This window comes from Centruroides vittatus, unplaced genomic scaffold (genome assembly GCF_030686945.1).
Source record: "Centruroides vittatus isolate TY-2023 unplaced genomic scaffold, ASM3068694v2 contig_349, whole genome shotgun sequence".
Taxonomy (NCBI): domain Eukaryota; kingdom Metazoa; phylum Arthropoda; class Arachnida; order Scorpiones; family Buthidae; genus Centruroides; species Centruroides vittatus.
Genome location: NW_027122172.1, coordinates 1,456,933 through 1,483,068, shown reverse-complemented (window position 1 = coordinate 1,483,068; position 26,136 = coordinate 1,456,933). Strand labels below are relative to the sequence as shown.

Sequence of the window (26,136 nt, the reverse complement as noted above, 5' to 3'; positions counted from 1 at the left end):
CTGGCAGCATGCAGAAGAGAAAGAGTAGCGTTTCATAGACGGACTAAAGAATTCGTTGTGATCGATCCATTTTGTTTGTGATCGATTCATGAGAATTAACTGTGAATTTTGGCATCTGGACAGTCGACAAGCGAATGAACTGAAAGGAAGAAGAGAATCCCCTCTACATATTTTGTGTAAGACCCTCGCCAAGGACATTATAAAAGAGACCGATTTTTCGAAGACCTCAAAGACCAATGCTGGGTACCCCTTTCCTAATTTCTTACATTTTCTTACCTGTCCTTTATTCTCCTCCTTTAGTTTAATATTAGTTTTAATTTTCATTTTTTTTATTCGTGTTTGTAATAGTATAACATTAGCATAAGATTGGTTTTAATTATTTTCCCTTTGTCATGAGCTATATATGAATCGGGGAATTTTTGTACAATATTGTTTGCTCATACGATTATTTCCACCTGTCGGGACGGAAAATATACTGGCATCCTAAAAGAACCTGTAGCTAATAATTTTTACCTAAATTAAAATTTTCCTTTTTTATTTTTATTTTGGTTTCTCATGTATTTCTTTTTAACAAGGAAAATAACTCATTTTCACAACAGTTCAAAATGCATTTAGTGTAAATACATATCTTTGATATTAACAAAAAGGACTGTTGTTAAGGTTTAGAGTAATTTTATTGTATTTTTTAAATTACCTTTCCTTTTGAAAGTTTTAAAATTACATATATATATATATTTTTTTTAAATAAAATAGTTAATGAAATATAAAGTTTTGAAGTTTTCTTTAAAAATCTAGAAAACTTTCTATTTAACCCAATAGAATATCTCTAATGATATTTCACCATTTCTCAGTTATTGTCACATCTCGTATGTCTATACACAGTGATAGCTTTTTTTGGTTTTGATGTGTCATATGTTAATTGTGAAACATGCTCTAGGAACTTTTATTTTAATGTCTCTGATGTGTTCATTGTTGTTTTATGTTTATTTCACTATTTCTCCAATAGATGGTATTATGTTACAGAAATTACTTTGCTGTTTTTGGCAGGAAAATTAGTTCCATTTTGAATCTCAAAGTGTATGTAAATTATTTTTGATAGTTTTTCTCTCAAACAAATAAATAAAATTATTTTATTTGTAAATATTATTAATAATTATTATTAAATAAATAATTAAAAATACTTAAGTAAATAATTAAAATTATTAATAAAATAATATAAATGTAAGTAAATAAAATTATTTTACTTTTAGAAAAAAAAATGTGTAGGAGCTAATTTTTTGCATATTTTTCATAAAAATTAATTATGTATCAAATATCACTGATAAAAATTTGACACTTTTTGGATGGTCAACCTGAAAAAAATTAGACTGAGAAGAGGTTAATTTTAGTGATAACAGTATAAGATTGTTAATATTTGAAAATTTATTACATTACTTGAATTTATTGATAATTATTTTATAAAAATAATACCTGGATTTGGAGTAAAAACAGTTAATCCATCAACAGTACCAATCATTTGTTTCATATGTTTATTATAATTAACTTTAATATCACTGATAAATAAAACTACAAAAAAACAATATATATTTTAATAAAAATTATTATCTATTATAATAAATTAAAATTATATATTAAGAGAAATTATGAATGATAAATAAATTAATAAAATCTAACTAATCTTTATTTTTTAACACAACAAATTTTTATGGTTATTTCTTCATCTAAAGAAATAAGTCAAAAATAGTATTAACAGAATCACTCTCTACATTAAACAATTCTGTGTCCAACAGGGCACAAACTGAGCTATCCCAAGTTGCTAATATGCAACATCCTCATACATAAAAAAATGTTTACAAATCTTTATATAATTTCTAAACAAGGACAAAGTCTAAGACTGCTCTATATGGTAAATAATCATCATTGCCTGAACTAAGACAAAAGAAAACGATACAGCAATATAAAGATATAATATTATTACAGTGAAGATAAGAAGATTGAGTGTGTTGTAACAAATGTCACAGTTACTATCTAGAAAATAAAAATCCAAATATCTATCATGAAAATGTAAAACTGGCACCATGATGTAATTTATAAAAGATTTTCAAGATATTGGGTGAGTATTAATATAAAAGTTGTATTTGACCTAGACAAGCATATTATAGCAGTTTGTAAACATGGAGTGCAAAATCTAGACAGCTGAATAGTAATAAGAATGATGAGAATTACAAGTATGTGGATGTGAAAGAAAGCAATCGAATTGATAACAATGAAAAAGAAAATTCTGAAAGAGTATTATTGCTAAGTCTATCTGATACTTATGACAGTACTAAACTTAAAGAATAAAATTATAGTTATCAATATCTTAATAGTAATAAGCTGTAATTATTATGATTACAGCTTATAGCTTCATAATAGTTGACTAGTTAAAGAATAAATATTGAAAAGATAAATCAATAATACAAAAAGATCTTTACTTTCAGAATGATACATCATCTAAAGAGATGTTGATAGACTATATAAAAAAAACTAGTGAATGGGAATTTAGACTTAATCTCCTTACAACTCGGCCATTGTAGGCATAAATGAATATATTAGGCTGAGTGATGATAGATTCACCAAAGCCAGTGAGAGAACATGATGTTCACAAAGTGAAATACTATTTCCAGAAAGAAGTTAAACTTTAGCTTTATCCATGGATTCAATGACATCTCTATTTCTAAGTACAAAATTATCTTTCTTCAAAGTTCTTTTTTCTATATGAAATGTTCTTTGTCAGGTCAAACTCCATTTGGATGTCAATGAAATAAGTGTGTGTAATTTCTAATAGGTGATTTAGCTGTGCTTGTTTGGATGCATAGAGTTTTATGTTGTCCATATAATGAGATAATACACACTGTGTTGTTTAACCTATTGGACAGATGGTTTAAGTTTAGACAAAACCAACAAATCTTGTGGAAAATGCCTTGCCATTGGTTTATTTTGATGTACGTGTAATAGTCTGAAGGCGTAGTGTTGTTCTCCAGAGTTGCATCGATTTTCTAATAATGTAATGAGTACTGGATATATTTTGTATAGATGTAGTGTATACATCCATTAACCTGATTTTTAGAGTAACCTAAATGATTATTGGCTTACATCAGGCTATAATAATGCTACTATCTAATAATTAAATGTCAATTAATTTGGCCCAGAGTTTATCAAGAGATGATGCCTAATGGCATTGTCTCTTGATAAACTTATCAATTTAATTATTAGACAGTACCATTACCATAGCCTGATGTAATCTGGCAATCATTTGGCATAGCTGTAGTGTATGCAATAATGATGAGCACAGGATGCTGTCAATTGCCTTCCTATAAACTATGTACTGTACACTACACATAGGTTTCTTTGTTGTCTGTTTTTTGTAGAATGACTGAATCTACAAACTATTGTTCCTTACATTCCATGTAGTTTCTACAACAGTCTTTTTGTTACTCTATGAAAATGTTGTGTTGTTCTAAGAGATATTTTGTTTGTGGTGACGAAGTGAGTATTTTGTAGAGTATAGAAAGGCATGAGACTGGTCTGTATTGAATATGGTCTTTGGTGTCTAATTTTGGGTTTCATGTATGTAATGTCCTATGTAAAGACTTTTAGCATGTATTATGGATTGTTGATTGTGTGTGTAAAATGTTTAGCTAGTTCCTCTACAGGGATGCAAATGTCTTATACAAGAAGTTGTGACATTGTCTGTACTATGGGTTTTTCAACTGTTTGTTCTTTGTACTGCATTGAATGTAATGTCATATATGTTTATTTCAACATAGATCATGATTGGTATATTATGAATATTTACTTCTTACTACTTTGAACCAGCTCGCTTCATTTTTGTGAGTGACTGACTTTTTTTGTTGGCATGCCATTTGTGCTGTGATTTGTGTGATGGGTTTTGTATGTTGTTGTCTGCAGAAAAGTGTCTTACTTTTCTTCTTCTACTTACTTTCTTTTTTACTCGTATATTCAATAAAACTTATATACTAGATTTTTTTGGAAGCCATATTCAATGAATGTTTATTTAACATTTAGTTTTCACTTTTATACATACAGTAATGTATACATGTTAAATTATAATACATTTTATAGTAAATTCTTAAACACACTTGCATGTTTATATTAGACTGAAATTATGACTCCACATATAATGACACTCAGTTATAATGACAAAAAATTGCCAGTCTCTTCAAAGACATTATAACTGAGTTCAAAGGTATATTAATTTTAAGTAAAGGTTTTTACTTACCACAATTTGATTGGTTCCATTTCTGTGCAAAATGAATTACAGCATCATCCCATCTAGCAAAATCAATTTGAATTAATTAGTTTTTAAAAAATTATAATCAGTTGTTATTTTTAATAATCCTATTTTAATGAGTCATGTGGAATATGAATATATGTAATTCCTAATGCTGAAAATAAACATTTAAATTTATATTTGTGAGCACTGTGTTGGCCTCTTTATTCCTAGACTTATTACACTGTCACTGGACACAAGATCAACCTTAGAAAATCACTTTATTTTCCCAAAATGTATGCATTTTGGACCTAAAGTCCCTCATCAGTCACTTGTGTGCAGTGACGGTGTAATAAGTCTAGGAATAAAGAGCCAACATAGTGCTCACAAGTATATATCAAGGCTAGACAAGAAGTGTATTATAGTAATATTTAAAATTTGATTTGTTTATTAATAAATAATCATTCAAGATTTCAAGATAATTATTTAGAAATTAATTTTACAAAATGTTATTGATATATATTACAAAAAACAAAAGAAAGTAAAATTTTGAAATTCTTATAACAATACAAGATATCCTCCTCATACACACCGGGGTGTATATTAGATAAATACAACACTTACTTGACCCTGTGACCAGTGTGAAAATAAACAAAATCAAATCAACAAACGTTTTCCGAACACCTTTCGTGTCCTTCCTCAGGTTAAAATGTTTTAACCTGAGGAAGGACACGGAAGGTGTTCGGAAAACGTTTGTTGGTTTGATTTTGTTTATTTTCACACTGGTCACAGGCTCGAGTAAGTGTTGTATTTATCTAATACAAGAATAGTATAAGAAAGACTGGACCTAGTAAAGGTTAAGTAAGTTCATTAAATATATATATATTCAATATATATACAGTGGTGCCTCGTATAACAGACACTGCAAACAACGGACTTTCTGTTTGGCCGTTACATGACTCGGATCGTGAAAGATTTTTGGCCTCGTGGTCTTGGATGGGTCACCGTCTCAGTCTTTTCTCTGAACAGTTCTTGCTCTGTTCCTTCCTTCTCTACACCTCAAACTTGGTGTCCTATCAATATCTTCCTTTCTAAGTTGTTTTATGGAATGTTCTTATTACTGGAATATGAGCGGCTCCACATAGTCCCCAGCCTTTCTCTTCAGACCTGGAGCACTACCTTTGTACATCTTCTCTCACTGGAATTCGAGCCAAAAGTGTCTTACCCCTCGGTTCCCGTGACCCCAAAGCCTCTCTTCTCCTTTGTTTTCCCAGTCCACTTCTCAGAAACGGTGACCTCACCCAAGGGAAAAAGGGTTGGAGAGGAAATTTCTAGAACAGTTAGAACAAAGAAAGATTCCTAAGCCTAACATAATATAATATGTACAAATATCAGTATGGCTGATGGCCACACAAATATGTGTCATGTGTCGGATTAGATTGCTCAGCGTTCTATCATGTTTCTAATCGTCTTGTGTTTTTATCTCGCTTTGGCTGCTGCTTTTCATTTGATGCCTCGCACCAGCGTGCAGCATTCCAAGTGATGACACAACCACATGTGACGCCAGCTTCAACCAAAAAGTTCAAACTTTCCAACTTCAAGCATCAAAGCTTGATATTTAAAAATTTTTTAAAAGTCTCGGCAGGCCACGTGTTTGACTTGCCTGCCATAGGGCAATGATGGCGAACCTTTTTGAGAAGTGGGTCAAATTATGTTCATTAATTTTTTTAGTACTAGCTCATGAGTCACTAAGTGGTGTCATTTGGAAAGGGGATGAGAGGATGGTTAAAAACTACTTTTTATTGTGCATGCCCCAATGTCTGCATAGGACCTTCAGACTGGTTTTTTTTATAAATTTGACATTAGATATATATACTTTATTTTTTTTAATATTTTTGATTGTCTGTTTTCTCTTTTATGATATAAAAAATAAGTTTATAAAAATCAATGCATGGGTCATTTAAAAAGCCTGCATGGGTCAGTGTCTGATCCATGAGTCATAGGTTCACTACCACTGCCATAGGGCATACAATAGATAGTCAACTGGGGCTCATTTTGTCAAGAAGGGGTCAAAAGACTAGAAAACAAATTATACAATCATACATTATACTAAATTACAAAATATTTAAAATGGGTAATATCAATATTCAGGAGGTCGCTAAAGAAGCCATAAGTTCATGGGAAGGCCTTTATTGTTGTGTTCACATAAAAACCCAAAAATTGAAGCTCCACTGATGCCGTTTACTCTAGAAAGATTGCCCATGTCTGTTATAAATCCTTCTATTTTAAGAAGGATTTATAACAGACATGGGCAATCTTTGAATCTACAGATAAATCTTCAGGATTTTACCTGAAGATTTATCTGTAGATTCAAAAGAACTTGGAATTCATACAGTTTTGTTCCAATAATGCAATGTTTTATATTCGCATCTGTATACTTATATTATTGAGTTTTAAAAAAGTAATGCAGTAAAACTTCTAAATATAAACATCCACAACAAACCCGATATATAGCAATAATCATTAGTAAAACTTCTCTAACTCTAAAACATCTGTAACTTGAATATTTCTTTAACTTGAAGAAAATAAAGCACTTAGTAGGTCTCAATGGAATAGCATAGAAGATTTAACATCTCCAAAATTTGAGTTAAGAAATTGAATTTCTTAACTCAAATTTTCTCAAAGTCAAAGTTTTTCATGATCCTCAACACTGATTTATGTTAATTTTAATTTCCCTAACTCAAATTTTAACATTTATTCTATCCAAATTGATCCTAATTATAGGATTTCCATGAAATTTTCAGACTGTGTTCCAGTCAAAAGTGAGAAGTCCTCTCTCTTTATCTCAACAAAATGTACTGTACCTGCAAAACTGTTCAATTCCATCAGTTACATTGAACATTTTGCTAAAAAGGCATTACACAGGCTGTTTAAAACAAACAAAAGAAAAAAACTATAAAAAATTCTTTATATAATGCAATAGTAGTAAAAATACAAATCTATTCAGAATTGGCATTTTTTTACTCTATTGTTCTCTAACTTGAATTGTCTGTAACTCAAAGTTTCTCCTGCCCCTTGGAGCTTCAAGTTAGAGAAGTTTTACTGTATTTTTGTCTTTGTATAATCTACTTATGATTTATTATTCAATAAGGTTTTTACCTTCTTAGAATTCATTTGTCTAAAATGAAAAATAATTACTATTTATAAAGTTGCCACAAATCACAAATTGAGCTTTAATATTAATACATTAGAAAAAATGTATTAACAATGAATAAATAAATAAAAAAAAATTAATATTCTTCATTAATACTTCCTTTGTACATTCATTGCTAATGCAGAGATTATTTCAAATTATTTAAAACATTCTACAATAAACATACATAGTTTAATAAATATTAAGTTTGAAACATTATCCATTGTAAGGTAAATATATATTTGAATTTTAATGATAAAAAAGGAAAAAATTGTCTGCTTTACTTTTATTGATAAAAATACTAAGTTTTTAAAATTAAAATGCTTAATAACTACAGTAAGATATTAAAAACATATCTTACTATAGCTATTAATGATTTTAATTTTTTGTTTACTTTGAAATTAATTTCAAGAATACGAAAACATTTTGGAAATAACTGTCTCTGCACTCAAAGCTAGAACTACTTAAAATCAGTAACACAAAAACCTTTCATACTTTGTTTCTAGCAATTTAATCTGCTAACCAACATTCCAACTGACCTTATTGTACTTGGAGAAGGCCATTCAAAATGGCCAAAAATGTTTGTACTTAGTGATTAAATTGCTAGAAACAAAGTGTGAAAGATTTTTTGTGTTCCTGAAATAATTGTGACATATGATTTAAAAATTTTAAATGTATATTTTTCTTGTAATTAAATAATACTTAAAACAAATTATATATTAAAAATAATTACATTGTGATGATGAAAGAAGAGTAAGTTTGATCAAAAACAGTAAGATTAACTTTTCTTAAGTTTCTTCCATCTTTTGTTGTAATATTTTGTGGAATTCCTAACTAAACATATAAAAAAAAATATACATTAAAAGATTTAAAGAACAAAATAAAGTTTTTATTTTAAAAAATTCTTCTAAATTTCTAAAAATTTAATTTAATACATGAAGACAGTTAAATCATAACAGCAATACGATTTGTTTAATGTATTCAATGTTTTCCATGTAATACGTACATTTTGTAAACTTTTTACATAAAAATTAGAAAATAAATACATGAGAATATTTATCTTATTTTTTAGCTTTTTAAAAGGACTGCTTTTATATAATGGATATATTTAACAATAAATGAAATAGTTTAATTCTTCGGTAGATGTATGGATAACTTTTATAATCCATTTATTTATCATCATAATCCTGGCACCAGGTTCATATTTTATACTTTTCAGTTCTTTTATCATATTACTATACACTTGATACGGTCATCATCAAACTAACTTTACAAGTAAAAGCTTTATTTTTTCTATACTTGACTATACTTGTATTGTAAAACTAAAAAATTAGATATTTTGTTTACTTATTGTTTTTTTAATAATATAAAATGATGTATAAACAATTATTCTAATTAATTAATTATTTGTTTCTTGAAATTTTTATGTAAGTATTTAATGATTGATATTTATAATATAAACTTTTATGCTTCATTATATATTCCTAATTATTAAATTTATTTAGATAAAACAAAAAAAATGTTTTATTTTAATGTTTGGACTTATACATATTTTGATTATTGAGTTAGTAATACATACCAAAAAAAGCAGTCAAGAAAATTTTCTTAAAAATAAAACAAATTATAGCAAATATGTGGATGTATCAAAAATTAACTTTCCCACCTTTTCATTTATTGACATGAGCATTCACAATTAAATGACATGGCACTTTTGAAACAGCTAGTTGTCCTCTATTTTTCAACATAATTGCCATTCTTGCAGAGGCATTTATCCCAGTGCACTACCATTTGTTCTTTGTCTGTGCAAAAACTTCTGGTGCCAAAGACCGGTATAGTTATTTCTATACTTCTGTTGCATCTTATCTTCTGACTGATAATATTTCCCTCCGGATGCTTTATTTCATGAGTTGAGGGAAAAAATAGAAGTCTGAACAGGCAAAGTCTGGGTTGTGGGGAGGATGGGCTAAAACTTCTCACTTCCATTTCTGTAGCAATTCAACTGTGTCTTTGGCAATGTACAGACATGAAATGCTATGAAACATAACACCATGGGACAGAAATGGTCTCTGATGATGAATTACTTCCTTCAAACGAGCAAGTGGTTCCAAAGAAGCATTGGCATTTACTTCAAAATGTCCTAAAAGACAGTTGCCAAAACTTTTCCAGCATTTGTTGATATTTAGAACTTCTTGATAGGGGATGATGAATACTTTCATGTTCATTACTTTCAGTTATTTCCATACTTTTAAGTTGGAAGTGATGGACTCATATTTCATCTCAGTGACAATGGAACTGAAAAATTTTTGTTCTTCTTTCGTATAATGACACTGGTGTTCTAAAGACAGATCTATTTGCAAGTGTTTTCAACATGCAAAAAGCTGCCTAGGGACCCACCAGCTGGAGATTTTGTGAAAACCTGAATACTACGAACAACGTCCCATATGAACAGCTGAAAGTGTTCTTCATTTTGTTTATGCTGTTTGCTCAAACAGCTTTATCAACACAGTAAATGAGCTCATTTAAAGTTGATAAATGACTGCATCCATCCTGATCACTGAAGCTGATCCTTTCAGAATTGGAACCAAAATTGCATTTTCTACACAGACATTTCAGCATTTCCATACATATTTGCCATCTCCTGATGAAGTTCATGTGGCAAAATCTCCTTTGCCCACAAAAATCAAATTGTGTCCCATATTTCCTTTTTTGTATACTCAATAATCACTTTAGCCATATTATTCAAAACATTAATAAATCTGTTGTCTAGGCCAGCCATCAGATGATGCCATGGCAAGTGCATACACAGAAGACATATGGAATCTTGTAAATGTCAAAACATTTACATAATTGCCCGTATCATCCCCTGAAAACAATTAGGAAAAGTTAATTTTTGATACACTGATGTATTCTAACTTCAATCATATAAAATATGTTTATTTTATATTACTATCTAAAACGTTATTATTGTATTTGATTAAAAAAACAAATGTATAATTTATTATTTAAACTAGTATTTCTGTTAGAAAAAAATTATGTAAAACTATTTTAAATTCACAAATTATTTTTATGTATTTAAAGTGAGATATTTCTGTTTAATAAATAAAGTTTGTTTAATAGAAATGCCACAACACAATAGATTGAAAATATTGATTTCATGAAACTTAATACTAAAATTATCACAATTTCCTTAATAAACAGATAATAGAGAACAACTCTCTTACTGGATTTAAAAATTATTTCTTAGAATTTATTACAGCAGAACTTTTGTTTTGAAAAATATTCAGCTTCTTATCTAAAAAAGACAACTAATACATAGTGTAAATATATGTCAGGTGTAAGCATAAGAATGCTTGAGAAAATGAATCACACAGAAACACACAACAAAGATAGACTTACAGGCTTTATTAATTTAATAATGGAGAATATATATTTTGGACTATATGTCTCTCATTGTCCTCTTTATTTTACATTAGTCTGGTTATAGTTAAAAACTTAACAAAAACAGAATTTTAGTTTACATTTTTTGCTGAACTAAAAAATGAGTAATCTTTATAAGTGATAAGAATTATGGTAATAGTTAAAATTTATGATGATGATGATAAACAACAAAATATAAAGAAATAAAAAAACACTTACAGATTTTAATCCAACCAAAAGATTAACATGTTCTCCATCAATATTTTGTCCATTGTTAATGATATCAACCAAATTATAATATTGATTAAATTTTGTTGGAATATGGATTAAACAATCATATTTTTCTTGTGCTTCAAAACATATATTTACTTCACTATATTTAGCACTAATATTTAAATGGAAAGGACTGAAATAAAAAATAATAATAATTATGATATTGAATATAATTTTAACTAACATATTATTATTATTATTATATACTGATCATTTTAATACTTATATTTTTTGAATAACAATATATTTTTCATGTTAAAAAAAAAGGTAAAAAACAATTAATACAATTTACTTATACAAAAATGCAAAAATGTTAATTTTAACTGACTAGATCATAGTATAGTACAATCTCGTTAATCTGAACCCATGTTAATCAAAACTCTGCTTAATCTGGTTTTATTTGTTAAATTGCTATATGTTCTACCAAGAAAAAAAAAAAATGTTTGTTTTGAAATCATAGTTTGCTTTTTAAAAAAACAAATTTGTAAAATTAATATATACTACATATTTAAACATAAATACTTGTACAAATACAGTATAAAAACTTTTAAATAAATATAGTATATATCTGTCTAAAATTCTTTTCTTTCCTTTTCCCTATATGTAACATCACTAATCCAAAAAGCTCACTACAATAATTAGTGCAAATTAACTAGAGTGCGCTGTATTTAACAAATCACAAATACTATTATGTCTTAATGCATAGTAAGATAACATTAATATTATCATTATTTCCTTCAACTATCATAGTAATTTCAGATTTTGATAATCATATTTTACATAAATTTGAATTGGAAGTTTCAAAAAATATTGATCAATGGGATGATTTTCACACCAAATACTGTATAATAGAATGGAGAGAACACTGAGATCGGTGTTACATGTACATTTTGTTATTGCAAGCACTTTCGACGAACCTATAGTCGTCGTCATCAAGCTAATATGGAAATTTACTAAAAATTAAACGAAATAATCTGATGAAGAACAGAACACTTAAAATTTAAATTAAAACTTTTGTCAAAACCATTAAGAACACATAACAAATACTCAAATATGTTCGAAACTGAACGAGCGGTAAGCTCCATAATATACGAAGCGGCGCATGCGTGGATCCAGGCTCACGCTATACGTATACTGGAGGTTGCTAATAGTTGCTTATTCGCTTGTACAGTGTGACCCATACACTGGGCAGGTCGAGGGTAGGAGTGTTGCATGTATCCAAGGTGGTAGTAAGAAGAGATTCCCATATAAAAACAAGTTTTCGATTTTTACAGCTCTTGAGCATAAATTATTGGGACTATAGCGGGTTGTAACCCTGCTCAAGTACCTTTTTTGTAAGTTCTGTGGTGTGCCTACCCTTCACAACATCCTCTTGGTGCTCCGCAAGGCAGCTGGCAAGCGTTCTAGTAGTGGCCCCAATATACGTTGTGTTTACTTCGATTGCAAGATTCTCCAGTGGAACAGCAAAGACCCCCCCCGACTTCTTGAGAGTAGAAAACTTGTCTCTATCATTGCAAATGAGCTTGCATAGGTTTGGAAGTGGGGATAGTGGTAGGACAAGGTTACGCTGCTTAAAAATATGACAAATGCATATATGTTGCCATTGTCACCTTCATCAGAAAGGCTTTCTTACTATCATCTTCACAAGCACTGGTAAATATTGAATTAGACAACATCAGTTTGGCAGTATACACTGCTGGTTTTTCACATGCTAAATTTACACATGTGCTCAATATGGTAAAAAATCATTATTTCCAAGCACTATGCCAGGCAGTAAGAGGGAATTTTCTGTGGTCCAAACATCGTCGCCATACCTTGGACCTCTTTCTATATGCATTTGCCGTATTTTTAGTTATAACAAATATATTTTCTAATAATTATAAATTAAAAAATTATAATGAAAATATAATTAATCTATTTTCTGATGTTTGTTGATATACAACTTCTGTTTTAATAAGAGTTCTACATTAACAATTTTATATCATAATTTTAGATGTAAGTTTTATAAATGCAATTATCATTAGATTAAAAAAAAATGTTTAAATAAATTAACATCTTTATAAAAGTATAAATATATAAAAATAAAGTAATTATACCTGCTAACTTCAGGTCTGTAGCGATTGTCAGAACTAGCAGAATGCTTCAATTGTATTTGAGGGTTTTTAATTTTCACTACATTAATTTGATAAAAAGGAATGTGTTAATTTATCTTTCTAGTTTAAAACTAAAAATAATTAACAATTTTTAGTATTTATTCTAACTGATTGCACTTGATTCAAATAAAATACACATAATCAAATGTTACATTTTATAGAATAATTATGTGAAATAAAATTTAATTTAAAAAAAATTTATTCTGCCTAAAATGTTTTAAACAAAAATGTTTTCAAAAATAAATTCAGAAATTAAAAAAATTTCAAAATATCAGTAATTTTGAATAAGTTTTTCTTTTACACCATAGAAACTAATCATCAATGATTGTGTAAATTACTTAAATTTGATATATTTTTAAAATTGTATAAAAAATATCACAATCACATTTTGATAAATAAAGTTATTTAAAATGATAAATTAGCCGTAATTCGAACAGATCTTGGTAAGCTATTATCAAAATCCATATTATTCTTCCTACACCTCTGCCAGAATTGCCACTATATAAATACAACTACTATTTTTCCTGATATCAATAAAAACATGTATACACATGTTTCACCTTCAGTTCTCCTCTGTTCATTTTGTATATGTCAATCCACACTTTAATTGCCATTACTACACACTCCTATTTGAACTTCTATCTTAAAAGCTAATGAGTTTCCAATAATTTCCCAAAATTGCAATTTACATAATAGTAAATAATTTATTATTTGCTATTATGTAATTAAAAATATTACATAATATTGTAGTAAACAATATTTTAAATTTAACACTTTTTAATAAATAACATTAATTATACTTTTAAATAAACAAAGCAGCTACAAAAATAAATTCAGAAATTCGGTAATTAATAATTATTAAAAAAATATACTATTATTACAAGAAAACAAATATATTAACATACCTACATCCATAATTTGAAATTTATTACTAATATTATTTACATCATGTTCATCACCCCAACATGTTATATTTATTGTGTCATTTGGAGAATCTCTTAATGTAAATCCTAAAACATATCGTTCTGTTCCAGGTTCTAAAATTATAAATTAAAAAACTGTTATTAATCATTAAAATCAACTACCACAGATAATTATATATACAAAATATCCAGTAAAAATTGCAAAATAAATGAAATTGGTATTAATGTTCGAAAATAAATATTAAAATTTTGGTCAAAATAATAAAATACGTGAAAATAAACATAACTCCTAACCCAAACGCATTCCTAAAAGTATCTTTAAGAGCACTGAATGACAAAAGAAATATAAAGTATTTGAAAAGTTTATTCTTAAATATATTTAAAACCATCCTGAATATGGCTTAATTAAAAGAATTTCAAAATATTAATTTTAAACATTTATTGCATTTGTTCACATTAATTCCATCAATATTATTTCTGTTTTAAAGATTATATTCACCAGATGAAAAGAATTCCAAAAGAAACTAAAGAAAAGCAAAGTTTATACTTATATTACAGGGAAATAGTAATGTTTTTGATAATTAGTAAACATTGAATATAATATGATGACCAGAATGAACTTTTTCACCAAAAGTCAGCAAAACAGAGTGCTAATCTACTCTAACAGATATTAAGAGACTATTTTTTTAAAACAGTTAAAAAGGAAATCAAACAAACTAAAGTTTTAAAAGAAACTCTTTAGCCTCCCTCCTAAGTTATATGTAAAAACTAGCTGTTACCCGCGACTTTGCCCGCACGGATTTTGCAAGCAAACACCATTTATATTCGGTATTTCGACAACTATAGTAATCGTTATAGAACACCTACCGCCGAGAACGACGAGAATTGCCGAAAATCAAACCGACTGTTTTCGATTTGATCAATTTTTTGGAACGTTTACAATCGTTCTATAATCGAACCAATATGCAATAACAAATTCAAATTTAAGACAGTTCGAACATTTGGTTAAAAAATCGAAATATATAAAAATATTTATAACAATGTCTGAAATGTATCAATTTAATAAAAATAAAAATATTTATAACATCTAAGTACTCAATGAAGACTAAACATAGTTGAAAACAAAAAATCGCATCTAAAATAGTACAGTAGAAGCCGTTCTTCCAGTAAAGCCTTAATGCTCTTCCTCTCTTCCCGCGAGGGAATTTCGAAAAATCCCTTCTTAGTGTGTGTTTCCACGACGTACCCTGTGTACCAAATTTCACCTCTTTAGGTTCAGTGATTTGCTCTGGGCGATGATGAATCAATCAGTCAATCAGTCAGTCACGACAAGTAATTTTATATATTTAGATTAAAAAAATGTTTAAAAAAACAAACGTTTATAGTCGACGGCAAATCTAATAATTGATATCATAATGCATTTGGAGTAAACGGGAGGTTATAGAACAAAGCTAGAATATTATAAGATTAAGTAGAAGTAAAAAAATATCTATAGCTTTATTAGGGATAATATTAGAAAAAAAAGAAAACTAAATTATGAAAAATTGTTTGATCAAGAATGAAATAAATCCTAAGATTTAGAGCAATTTTTTGTTTGGCAGCAGTTTTATGCTATATAGAAAAAGCTTAGGACATAAAATTAAGACAATTATACAATCATTCCAACTGACAATTATAAAATTGCTATAAGAGATGTACAGTTACTAATACTCCTCTAAAATTGTGTTTGAAATGTATTAGAATGTCATAGTTAGACAAAATTTAATTGATTTTATAAGTTAGTGTCATTTAATGTCTATCTAGAAATATAATAGCATTTTAAGTCCAAGTGAAATGATAAACCAAGTTTTTTATGTGGACAAAATATTTATAATATCTTGACTTATTATTTCTTTATTTCTCAATTATAGAAAATCATAAAATTTTTTATAATAGTACTCTCTTACAAATAATATGTCAAGTAGTGTTGCCACGCTTTCAAAATTGCTGACCCAGACGGCATGTCAGGTTTGTTTGAGCAGAAGTGTCTGATGCATGTGCAATGTTATTTTTCCATGTGAAGAATAACATGCACTGTGTAAGAGCAACTTAAATTAAGAAATGAAATAACTTAGCTTTAAAGAGCTGAAAAGAAAAAATAAAGTAATTTTATAAAAATATTTGCTAGTACTTTGTTTCATCATAATTTCACAATTTCTACAAAATCCCAGACAAAATTAATTGTTAACCCAGACAAAGAATTAAAAACCAGACTATCCAGGTGAAACCAGACAGGTGGCAACACTAATGTCAAGACTGAGAGTTTGATCTTGGTCTGGCTGCCCAATTTGTTTGATGTAGTTAGCTAGGCTTAGTAAAACAAAGGATATGCCAATATTTTATTGAACCTAGTTTTATGGTCCCCAAAAACATATCCTGTCATAAAGTGGAGAGTGCTGGTGATAGTACCTTTGACCACAGGATAATAATCTTTGATCTGACATCATCTATCTGGAACTTGAATGGTTTATCCTGTGATAAAGGACTCAAATAAAAAGTGAAAGAAGCAAGATTACTGAAGAATGGATGAGATCTCAATTGATCAAGGAGACAAATTGAGTAAGGGACTCAGATCTGATAGAAGTATGTTTCTCTTGGATATAAACAGAACAGAATATATATATATATATATATATATATATATATGTGTGTGTGTGTGTGTTACTGGCCAAACCCGATTTCAGGCCAAACTAGTTTATCCTATGCTTGTCAGGCTAAACTAGTTTGTCCTAGGCCAAACTGATTTATCTACTATAAATAGGTACCAGTGTAAAAAAAATAATTTTGTGTAATTCTAAATGCCACCACAGTACACCCTGTAAAAATAAATAAAAGATAAAATATTTTATATGTTATGCTAAGAAGCACAAAGAAGTTCATTTTTAATTTTAGTTTGACTCTAAAAGTTATTTTTATTATTTTGTTTAAATTTTTAAAAATATTTTCGAAAGTTAATTACCTTTAAAAGTGCACGGCTTAATAAAAAAAAATACAAACCGATAAGTACTGATTAGCTTATTTTTATTTTATAGTTTTGTACAAGTGTTGTGTCACTTCTAATCAATACCATTTTTGGTTAATGTTACCCTAAGTATTGGAGGTGGCGGTTCGTTTCCAATTCCAGTAATCAGAAGACGGGGAACAGTGGGGACGCAAGTTCTAACCTAACCTAACCTATTCTAATAATTATGGTAATTTATTAGAATAGGTTAGGTTAGGTTAGAACGTGCGTCCCCACTGTTCCCTGTCTTCTGATTGCTGGAATCGGAGATGAGCCGCCACTTTTGATACCTAGGGTAACATTAACCCCATTTTTTATAATTAAGTAGACTATGTTTGAATAAATATTGTTCATCTAATTGATTGCCTTTTAATTTTATTTTAACCATTAATATACTTGAATAATAATTCTAAATCAGTTTAGCCTGAAATCGGATTCGGCCGGTAACATATATACCGTATTTTACGGACTATAAGACGCACCTTAATTTTTAAGCAATTTGTATGCCATTAATACCACTAAAAAAGTCCATATAGAAAATGCCTCAATCCCTTCCATATCCATCTTGTACAATAATGTACTTTTTGTGACCCACTCCTTTTTTAAAAAATACCTATAAGACGCTACGGACTATAAGACGCACCTGAATTTTGGAAGCAATTTTTTGAAGAAAAACGTGCGTCTTATAGTCCGTAAAATACGGTATATGTTCATGTAAAACTGGGCAATTCAAAAACTTTTGCCAATTCTTAACAGTTTAATCCACTCTTTCAGTTGGTTACATTTTTGAACTTCTCCAAATTCTGATTTCTGAATAATCATCTGTTTTTTATGTGGGAAGAGACAAAAATATATAATGGGCTCCGTTAAAGTTTAAAATGCCAGTAATTTTGTGTGGGACACAGGGCTGGATTTAAGCATTTCGAGGCCCTAGGCTGAACTCAGTGTGAGGCCCCTTACCAACTCTTCACAATTTTAGAAGTCAATCATAAAAAGAAAAGAATTAAACAGAGACTGTCTTTCTGATTTAATACAGATATTGGAAGAAAAAGACATGAGGTTTCACTAATCTTGTGTTTTATAACTGGATTTAATTAATTTTTATATCCATTCCATTAAAAATCTTTTTTTAATTGGTTTTAAAACAGACTTTATGTTAATTTATTTAAAAATAGAAAAACATATTAATGGAATACTACACAAAATAAAAAGTAAAGTATATTTTGTTGGTTTGATATCAAAGCTGATGTTTATTAACACAAAGGGCACAAATATGTATAGAACGATCTCACTCATTTGTTTAAATACAACATAATGATATGTCCCACTAGCAATAATTGGTTCTTCTATAAAATTTCTCGCTAAACAGCTACAAGCAGAATACATCACTATATTGGACAGTAATATATGTTTAATTTTACATTACTAGTTACAAATGACCCAGATAAAGTAGCCATGTTGTAAAAATGCAGCACCCTCTACAGTTCATAAATGCAAATAGTTCAATAGATTTAAAATTTAATTGCATATGCTGGCTTTATGAGCCAAATATTTTAGAGTGTTAATATCTAATACAGAAAAAAATACTGTTTGTATAATAGGATCTATATTTTTCAGAAAAAATTCATTTTTACAATAATTCCAATCTTATGGCAGAGATTAATTTGGAAGTAAATACTTAATTGTTATCTTTAGAAACAAATGTAAAAAAATTAATTACTTCTGATGATAATAATAATTATTATGGATTAAATTGCTTGAAATATATATTTGTATAACCATCACTATGAACAATCATGTAAATCATTGTAAACACTATGAATCATCTTTCATTTCACACACATTAATCCATTTGTTTTACCTTTATTCATTACTAATAAAAATATGAAAATTCACTTTTGTATTTTTTATCATGTGATTTTGATAATTCACTGCATGACAACTTTTCGGCACTTTTTCAAGAAAACATGATCACTGCTAGTATACTTCTATTCAATAGATGGTTTTGTTTTCATTCTTATATCCAGATGTCTTAAGTCTTAACATCATCATTAAACTTTTTCATAAGAACAAATTTGTATGCCATTAATACCACTAAAAAAGTCCATATAGAAAATGCCTCAATCCCCTCCATATCCATCTTGTATAATAATGTACTTTTTGTGACCCACTCCTCTCCTTAAACTGTACACTTAATTAATAGATGACCCTTAATGATATAACTGATAGTGACTGCATTTTATCAACCACATTTGGTATGACAGTGTGAAAAGACAGCTTAAAAATATTATCTGAAGATAGTAATGACTATAATAGAATTCTGATTACAATAAGCAAAATTTTTATAGAGTATTTAACATATATTTTAGAACTTAATAATTGTGATAACATTCAATGACTGGTGACAATATTCATAATTACAATAAGGAAAAACTATTATATATAATCAAAACTATACAATCTAAACTAAATACATAAAGCAGAATAAATTAGAACACATCCTAATTTATGTCACTAAATATTGTTAACTGAAGACTCATGACTAAATATAATAAAAGAAGCAGGTAATAAAACTGAACAGATCTCAGTGAAGAGGAAATAGATGTTAGGTAAAAAGTCTTTAATAAAGACCAGAAATCATTTCAAACAAATGAAAGTATTATGTAAATTTATCAAAAGTTTATGAACCTAATAGTTTTATATTATTCATATGGTTATAAACTTAAAATTATTTACATGAAATGTTTATAATCCATACTTTAATTATTTTCACTAAAATTATGTGATACAACATATGTAAAAGATATTAATAAAAATCAGAAAAATAACTATCTTTAAAACAGTAATCATAATTAAACATCTATTGTTATTGTTAGTGTATATATACATACATACACATTAATGATAACAATAGATATTTATGATTACAGTTATTTAATATTTATATCAAATATTTTGTTAGAAATAAAAAACAACTTAATGCAAATTTTATGTTTATTGACAATATCTTTAATATTATTGATGTTATTGACAATAAACACAAAAATGTAATGAGATTTGCCTAAATTTAGAATGTAATAAACTTTTTATCTAATAACTTTGCATAATTATGAACTTCTTTCTAATATAACAAAAAAATAATAGAAAGCTTTTAATGTAATCAAAAGAAATTAAAATCAAAAAGTTCAAAAGTAAAATAATTATAAAACAGTGAAATATATAATAAGAATACATAATTATTCACAAACTATCTATTTAAAATAAAAGCATTTTTATTAAACAATTTTATAGCATTAATTCTTAAAATTTTTATACTTTTTAAGCTGTCCATGCAGATAATAATGACTATGTACTGTCTAGAAAGCCATTTTCTCAAGCTTCAAATGAATTCTTTCTGGTAATTCTTAGCTCTTCAGTAGTATCTTAATAGGAAATTTCCTGTTTCTAATTGACTATAATATCTTTACCATATGCTATTTTTTGTTAACGACATATATTTTTCTTATTTTCTTTGTATTGTTCAATACGTGTTTAACAATTGCATTAGAAATGATTTTGTACATTATATATATATAATTCATTTTTTTTAATTTTAATTATTGTCTTGTATACTCATAACATCTTTATAATAGGTTTTTGTTTTTTTATTCTTGAAAAATCAGTATATTGTAAATTACCTTTGTATAATTCTTTTCTGATTCTTCATTACTTTTTTACCAATTCATATTTATGTAAAATCAAGATAATATTTTTGTCATTTTTTTGTTGTTTTGCTTTTAATATTCTTTTTAACTGATTCAGAAAAATTTAAATTATTTCCAATGAATATTAATTTATGCTATTTGTCTATTTTTTCAAGATTATCCTTATACTGTACATTAAATATATACATTTTCCCCAAACAAAAGGTAAAATAAAAGTCTAATATAAATATTTATTGATAACTGAAATAATGAACTAGCTTCAACAAGAATATAAGCATTAAATAAATAAATTAATTTACTACTAGCTCATCACAGTATTATAAACCATTCTTACCATTGTTAACCATTATTCACTATAATCAACTGAATATAGTATTCTTATTTAAAAAGATAATTTTCCAATGAAGCTGTATGAACATACTGTAATAAATATACAAGGTTTAAATTTTATAATGCTCCATGATTTATTATTGTAAATTTTTTCTTCCAGAAATAAAATACTTTTCATTACATTAAATATTATATTTAATTGATTATAACTTATATTGTATCCATTGTTCATTGTAAAGATAATTAAAATATGCATTTTATAGTCAACTTTTTTTCCTTTAATGAAAATCAGAATTCAGTATTGTTTTCATCATCATCATTATCATAATCACCATCATCCATTATTTATATTGGAGAATCTAATAAAATATATTAAATACAGATTTGCAAGCAAATTAGTAAATAATAGCATAAAAAGTATAATGCGTAGCATACAAGATGCATTTGATATACATTTTTACGTATATCAAATGCATCTTTTCTACGACAAGACATAAGATATAAATATATTTTATCATACGAGATTCTTTATACAAATTTAACGTAACAACAAACTATCTAAACTGCTCTGTCAGAATCACTCTATGTTTACAAAGTTAAATAATATAACTTATAGTAAACTAATCTCGAGAATTTTCCGGCAATAACGTCCGTCGTCGGAAGGAATCGACTACGAAATCGGAATAGTTCGTAGAACAGAATTTCCGAAATTGAAAATTATACTTTAAACCAAATTTAATTACATAGTCATTTACATTTTAAATACGGCGACACCGACAAAATAGTTCGGATAACTCGACATTATTACAGTTAGAATAATTCTATAAAGTAAATTTAATAAATATAAAAAATACGTCATAAGCATATATTAAACACGTTGTTTTTTAATATTAACATTAATAGATTCACTTAATAAAATTTAAATCTCATTAAAACCAACTAACTTCTTTTATTCTGAAAATTTCTAACATCTTGCTTAGTGATTACAATGCCCATTATTATAGCATTAAATAAATTAGGTGATAAATCACAGATTCGAACAGTTTTATTTTCGTTCGGCAAAACACTCTTATTCTGCAAAGAAGTCATTCTTCGAGAATCCCTAAAATAAAAACAAAATTATACGAATTTCCTCGCATATCAATTTATTAAGATAAAATTTAAATTATAAATTTCCATACTAATACAAAAAAAACCTCCAAATGGATGTATTAACTAAAATTAATATAAAAAAACCTTAAATTAGAAAAAAATAAATTACTATTTTTACCAGATTTAAGATTTCTTTTAATATTAATTTTAGATACAAATCTTGTATAAAGTTACGCGAATCATGTTTAAATTAAAAAATGTCAGACGATAGCCGACCAAACCATTAGTACTGGTGTACTTATAAAGTAATTAAACTGCCAAATACTGTAAAAGAAACAATGCACACTACAAGGTCACACCGACCACGTGATACTGACCACGCGGATAGGCCGGTTCATATACGAGAATATAATTCTGATGGTTATAAAGCACCTGTTTCACGAGTATTTTTCTTATTATACAAATTATAGTTTTAAAATTTATTAACAATTCGGAAAAAAGTAAACATTTTAACAACTTCTATTAGAAAAACAATGATAAGGATGCGACGCGAATTTAGTAGCGAGCGACGTAGTTCTCGCGAAGGAAAACCATGCACGAGCGAGAAGCGAGAAATTCTCGCTTCTCGCTCGACTATGCGACGCGAGAACCAGAATTTCTGGTTCTCGCGTCGCATAGTCGTACCCCAAGAGTGCGACTGTGCAGAGGCGAACGAGCGAGAAGCGAGACGCGATAAATATCAAATCCTGTCAGATATGCGCGAGAACCAGAAATTCGCTCTCGCCAGCGATATTTCTCGCTTCTCGCTCGTGCACGGTTTTCCTTCGCGAGAACTATGTCGCTGGCTATTAAATTGGCGTCCTAATAAACGAGAGATTGTCACCTCCCAGAGTTCCTCGCTACAATTTAAGGTTCTAGTAAAAATATTAAATGCCGAAAATACATTAAAATGGCCCGAAAACGGTAATAATTCTTTATTCTGTTTATTTAATAACGCGTTTCGATACTGTTTATTATTACCTCTTCGTTCCCCAATGACAACTCGATATAAAAAAACGCAGACAAAAAGCAGACGACTCGCGACATATAATACGTGCTGCCCTCTGGCAGATTTTATCGTCTGGCCTAAATCTTCAGACCAAAAAAAAATGTATAAAATATTAATAAGTATTTTATAACGGAAGAAATATTAATTAATACAAATCTAATAAAATACACGTTACAGTAAATGTATCTACGATCGAGGTTATTATCTAAAATTTGATAATTTTTCCGAACCCGGTTCTATAAATAAATTGCCGATAAGATCCATTTTATTACGAGGAGTTCGTAGCGTAAGAACGAAACGGATGCCGGGAAATGCAATATTGATCTAGATCGTTCGTTTTTATCTCGATGAACTCGCATTATTCGGCTCGACAGAAAAATTTATAAACACGCAGTTTTAGAATCATAAATCTAATATACTCGAGTCGAAGCGAGGATCGCCTTAGATCCTCGATAAATATAAGTAGAAACTTAAATCTACCAAAGTGTAATAGAAACTTTTGGCCTAGATCGCGGGTCTTGCGCGTTAAACGGTTTAAATAATATCGGCTTACGCTATAATATTACAACAAATCGCGACATTTCCCAACCTTTTCTTTGCGCGGTTATTCGCCAGTTACGATATATTTTTCTCTCGATATAGTGAATTTTTATCGTTAATTTCGTTTTAAAAAATTGCAAAAATCTCTCTAAAAATAGCTAATTGTCCGTTTAAAACCCGGTAAATTTTTAAAGTTGTCGGCGGGGTCGTATTTCAAATTTAATATATTTTTCGTGCTAAATTTCGATCGAACGATGAAATACGAAGCGCGGGTTAAATGGTCAAGGGCTGCCTCTTAACCTTAATAAAATTTGGTTAAGGTCTATTTATTTAATGGTGTAGTTTGTTTCGTTCGAAGGGGAAAATGTCGACATTTTCCGAAATCATTAATTTTTAATAATTCGACCGGGCATTCTTGTGACTAATAAATATAACGAAATATACAAAATGATAATTAACGTTACGTAAATTAAAACTATTACGGACGTAATTTATTTATTTGTAAATAAAGTTGCCTTATAGGGGAAGTAGATCGACGATGATGACATACCGTTCCGTAAAAATCCTTGAAATACGTGCGGTAATATATTCTATACTTTTAAGGTGTCGACGAAGGTCGATTGTTAAAATATTAGAGAGACGAGTAAATCGAACGAGTTTTTACCTGCCAAAAATCATCACAATTAAACCAGAACGATTAAGACGAAGGGTCGGCGACCCATTAACTCTATCATTAACCGTGCATTTAAATTCGTCCGAAAATTAGTCGTTTTATTCGAATTAAAAATGAACTTTTTTTTACGAGTTTAACAAATGTCAATGAGCCGTAAAGTTTAAATTTCAAGATTGTTTGATATTCTTATCTTCTTCAAATACGATAAATTAGGCATGAAATCTGTATCGAGTTACTGGAAAATTTTAAGTATTTTAGATAAGATTAGATTATTATAACCGGAACAAAAAGAAGAAGAGATCCCCTCGAATTCAGATACATTTCTCACTGGCATAAATCGGCTACAGTCTAATGATTCCGAGTCACACCCTATATTTCTATCGAAACTATTCTTTCGAGCAAAGCATTTTGGCTCGATTGTTCTTTAAACGTTTTCTACAAACTAGGTTAATACAGACGGTTTATTTATTCTCTTTCGTTTAAGTCGTTACCTTATGTGCATCGCTTTCTGTAAGGACATTAGGTCGTGAATCCACTAATTCTTCCAGCCCTTAAGATCACGATTTTTCTCCTTTTTTTACGGTATAACATACCCAAGTAGGACATAATAACATCGTTATTTCTCTCGTAAAAGTTTCTTGGTAAATTTTTAAAAATTGTAGAAAATTTGTTTATTTTTTACATTCTTTCTTCGTTGTTGTTCGCGGTACAAAGTATTAAATGAATTTTCGATAATATAAATTTATATAGATTTATATAAGTTAACGCGTACGCGTAGACCCTTTTGAGTTCGGAGAATAGACGTATATTTCGTATAGAAGAGAGCTACCCCGCCAAATAAAATGCCGAGGTCGTGCTTTAAATGCAATCTGTGTTTTCGACCCACATTTTCTTTTGTGAAATATTTTTTCTACGGGTCATCTGGTTCTTTTCTCGATTGAAAAAAAACACCTTCGCGTAACTTTAACGCATCTATTAAAAATGTAGTCATAGATCATAAATTATAGCTGCCGATGCACATCCAACACCTGTTCCTAATACGATTCCTTATTTTCGAATGCATAATTTAAATTATATAGAAGCATCGTTGAAAAAATATACATTTAAATATGACCCTTAGAGGAAGTGGTAAGTCAGTGACATCTCCGCGCTGTATTACAAAAACATCGGAGTTCATCTCTTCCTGTGAGTTTCACATGGCTAAGCAAAATAATTTATTGTATTTTTTTTATTGCCTTCGTCTTTTCGTGGTTAAATTTCTCTACATTTAAAATTTTGACATGGCAAACTATTCGGTCAGTTCGGTTCTATTGTTTCCTTAATAACACTCTCGACGTTAAAATTAAATGTTTTCGTACATGACGAAAAATGCTACATTCTGGTTTCCTTTTTTCGCCGTTTACGTTATTCATTTAAACATCGCGTATTTAAATATATGCAAATCAAATACATTAAAGTACTTAAGTGAATTGGGTAT

At 28.5% G+C, this 26,136-nt stretch overlaps 1 protein-coding gene across 3 annotated transcripts in view; it reads right to left on the bottom strand.

The window, feature by feature from the left end:
* hdm (hold'em) overlaps positions 1 to 22,849 on the bottom strand; it is a 38,649-nt gene extending 15,800 nt beyond the window's left edge. Inside the window, exons 1-8 of one of the 3 annotated variants that reach the window (XM_067269378.1) lie at positions 22,776 to 22,849; positions 22,251 to 22,408; positions 14,215 to 14,346; positions 13,253 to 13,328; positions 11,103 to 11,289; positions 8,200 to 8,300; positions 4,283 to 4,335; positions 1,471 to 1,566 (exon numbers count right to left, since the gene is read on the bottom strand). In XM_067269378.1, the coding sequence (XP_067125479.1) occupies positions 1,471 to 1,566; positions 4,283 to 4,335; positions 8,200 to 8,300; positions 11,103 to 11,289; positions 13,253 to 13,328; positions 14,215 to 14,346; positions 22,251 to 22,395 (790 nt within the window). In that variant the 5' untranslated portion in view covers positions 22,396 to 22,408; positions 22,776 to 22,849. Of the gene's footprint in view, positions 1 to 1,470; positions 1,567 to 4,282; positions 4,336 to 8,199; positions 8,301 to 11,102; positions 11,290 to 13,252; positions 13,329 to 14,214; positions 14,347 to 20,949; positions 21,054 to 22,250; positions 22,409 to 22,576; positions 22,751 to 22,775 lie in introns of those variants that run through there. The other 2 variants (XM_067269379.1, XM_067269380.1) reach the window with 2 other exon arrangements.
* Between the last annotated feature and the right edge of the window lie 3,287 nt (positions 22,850 to 26,136).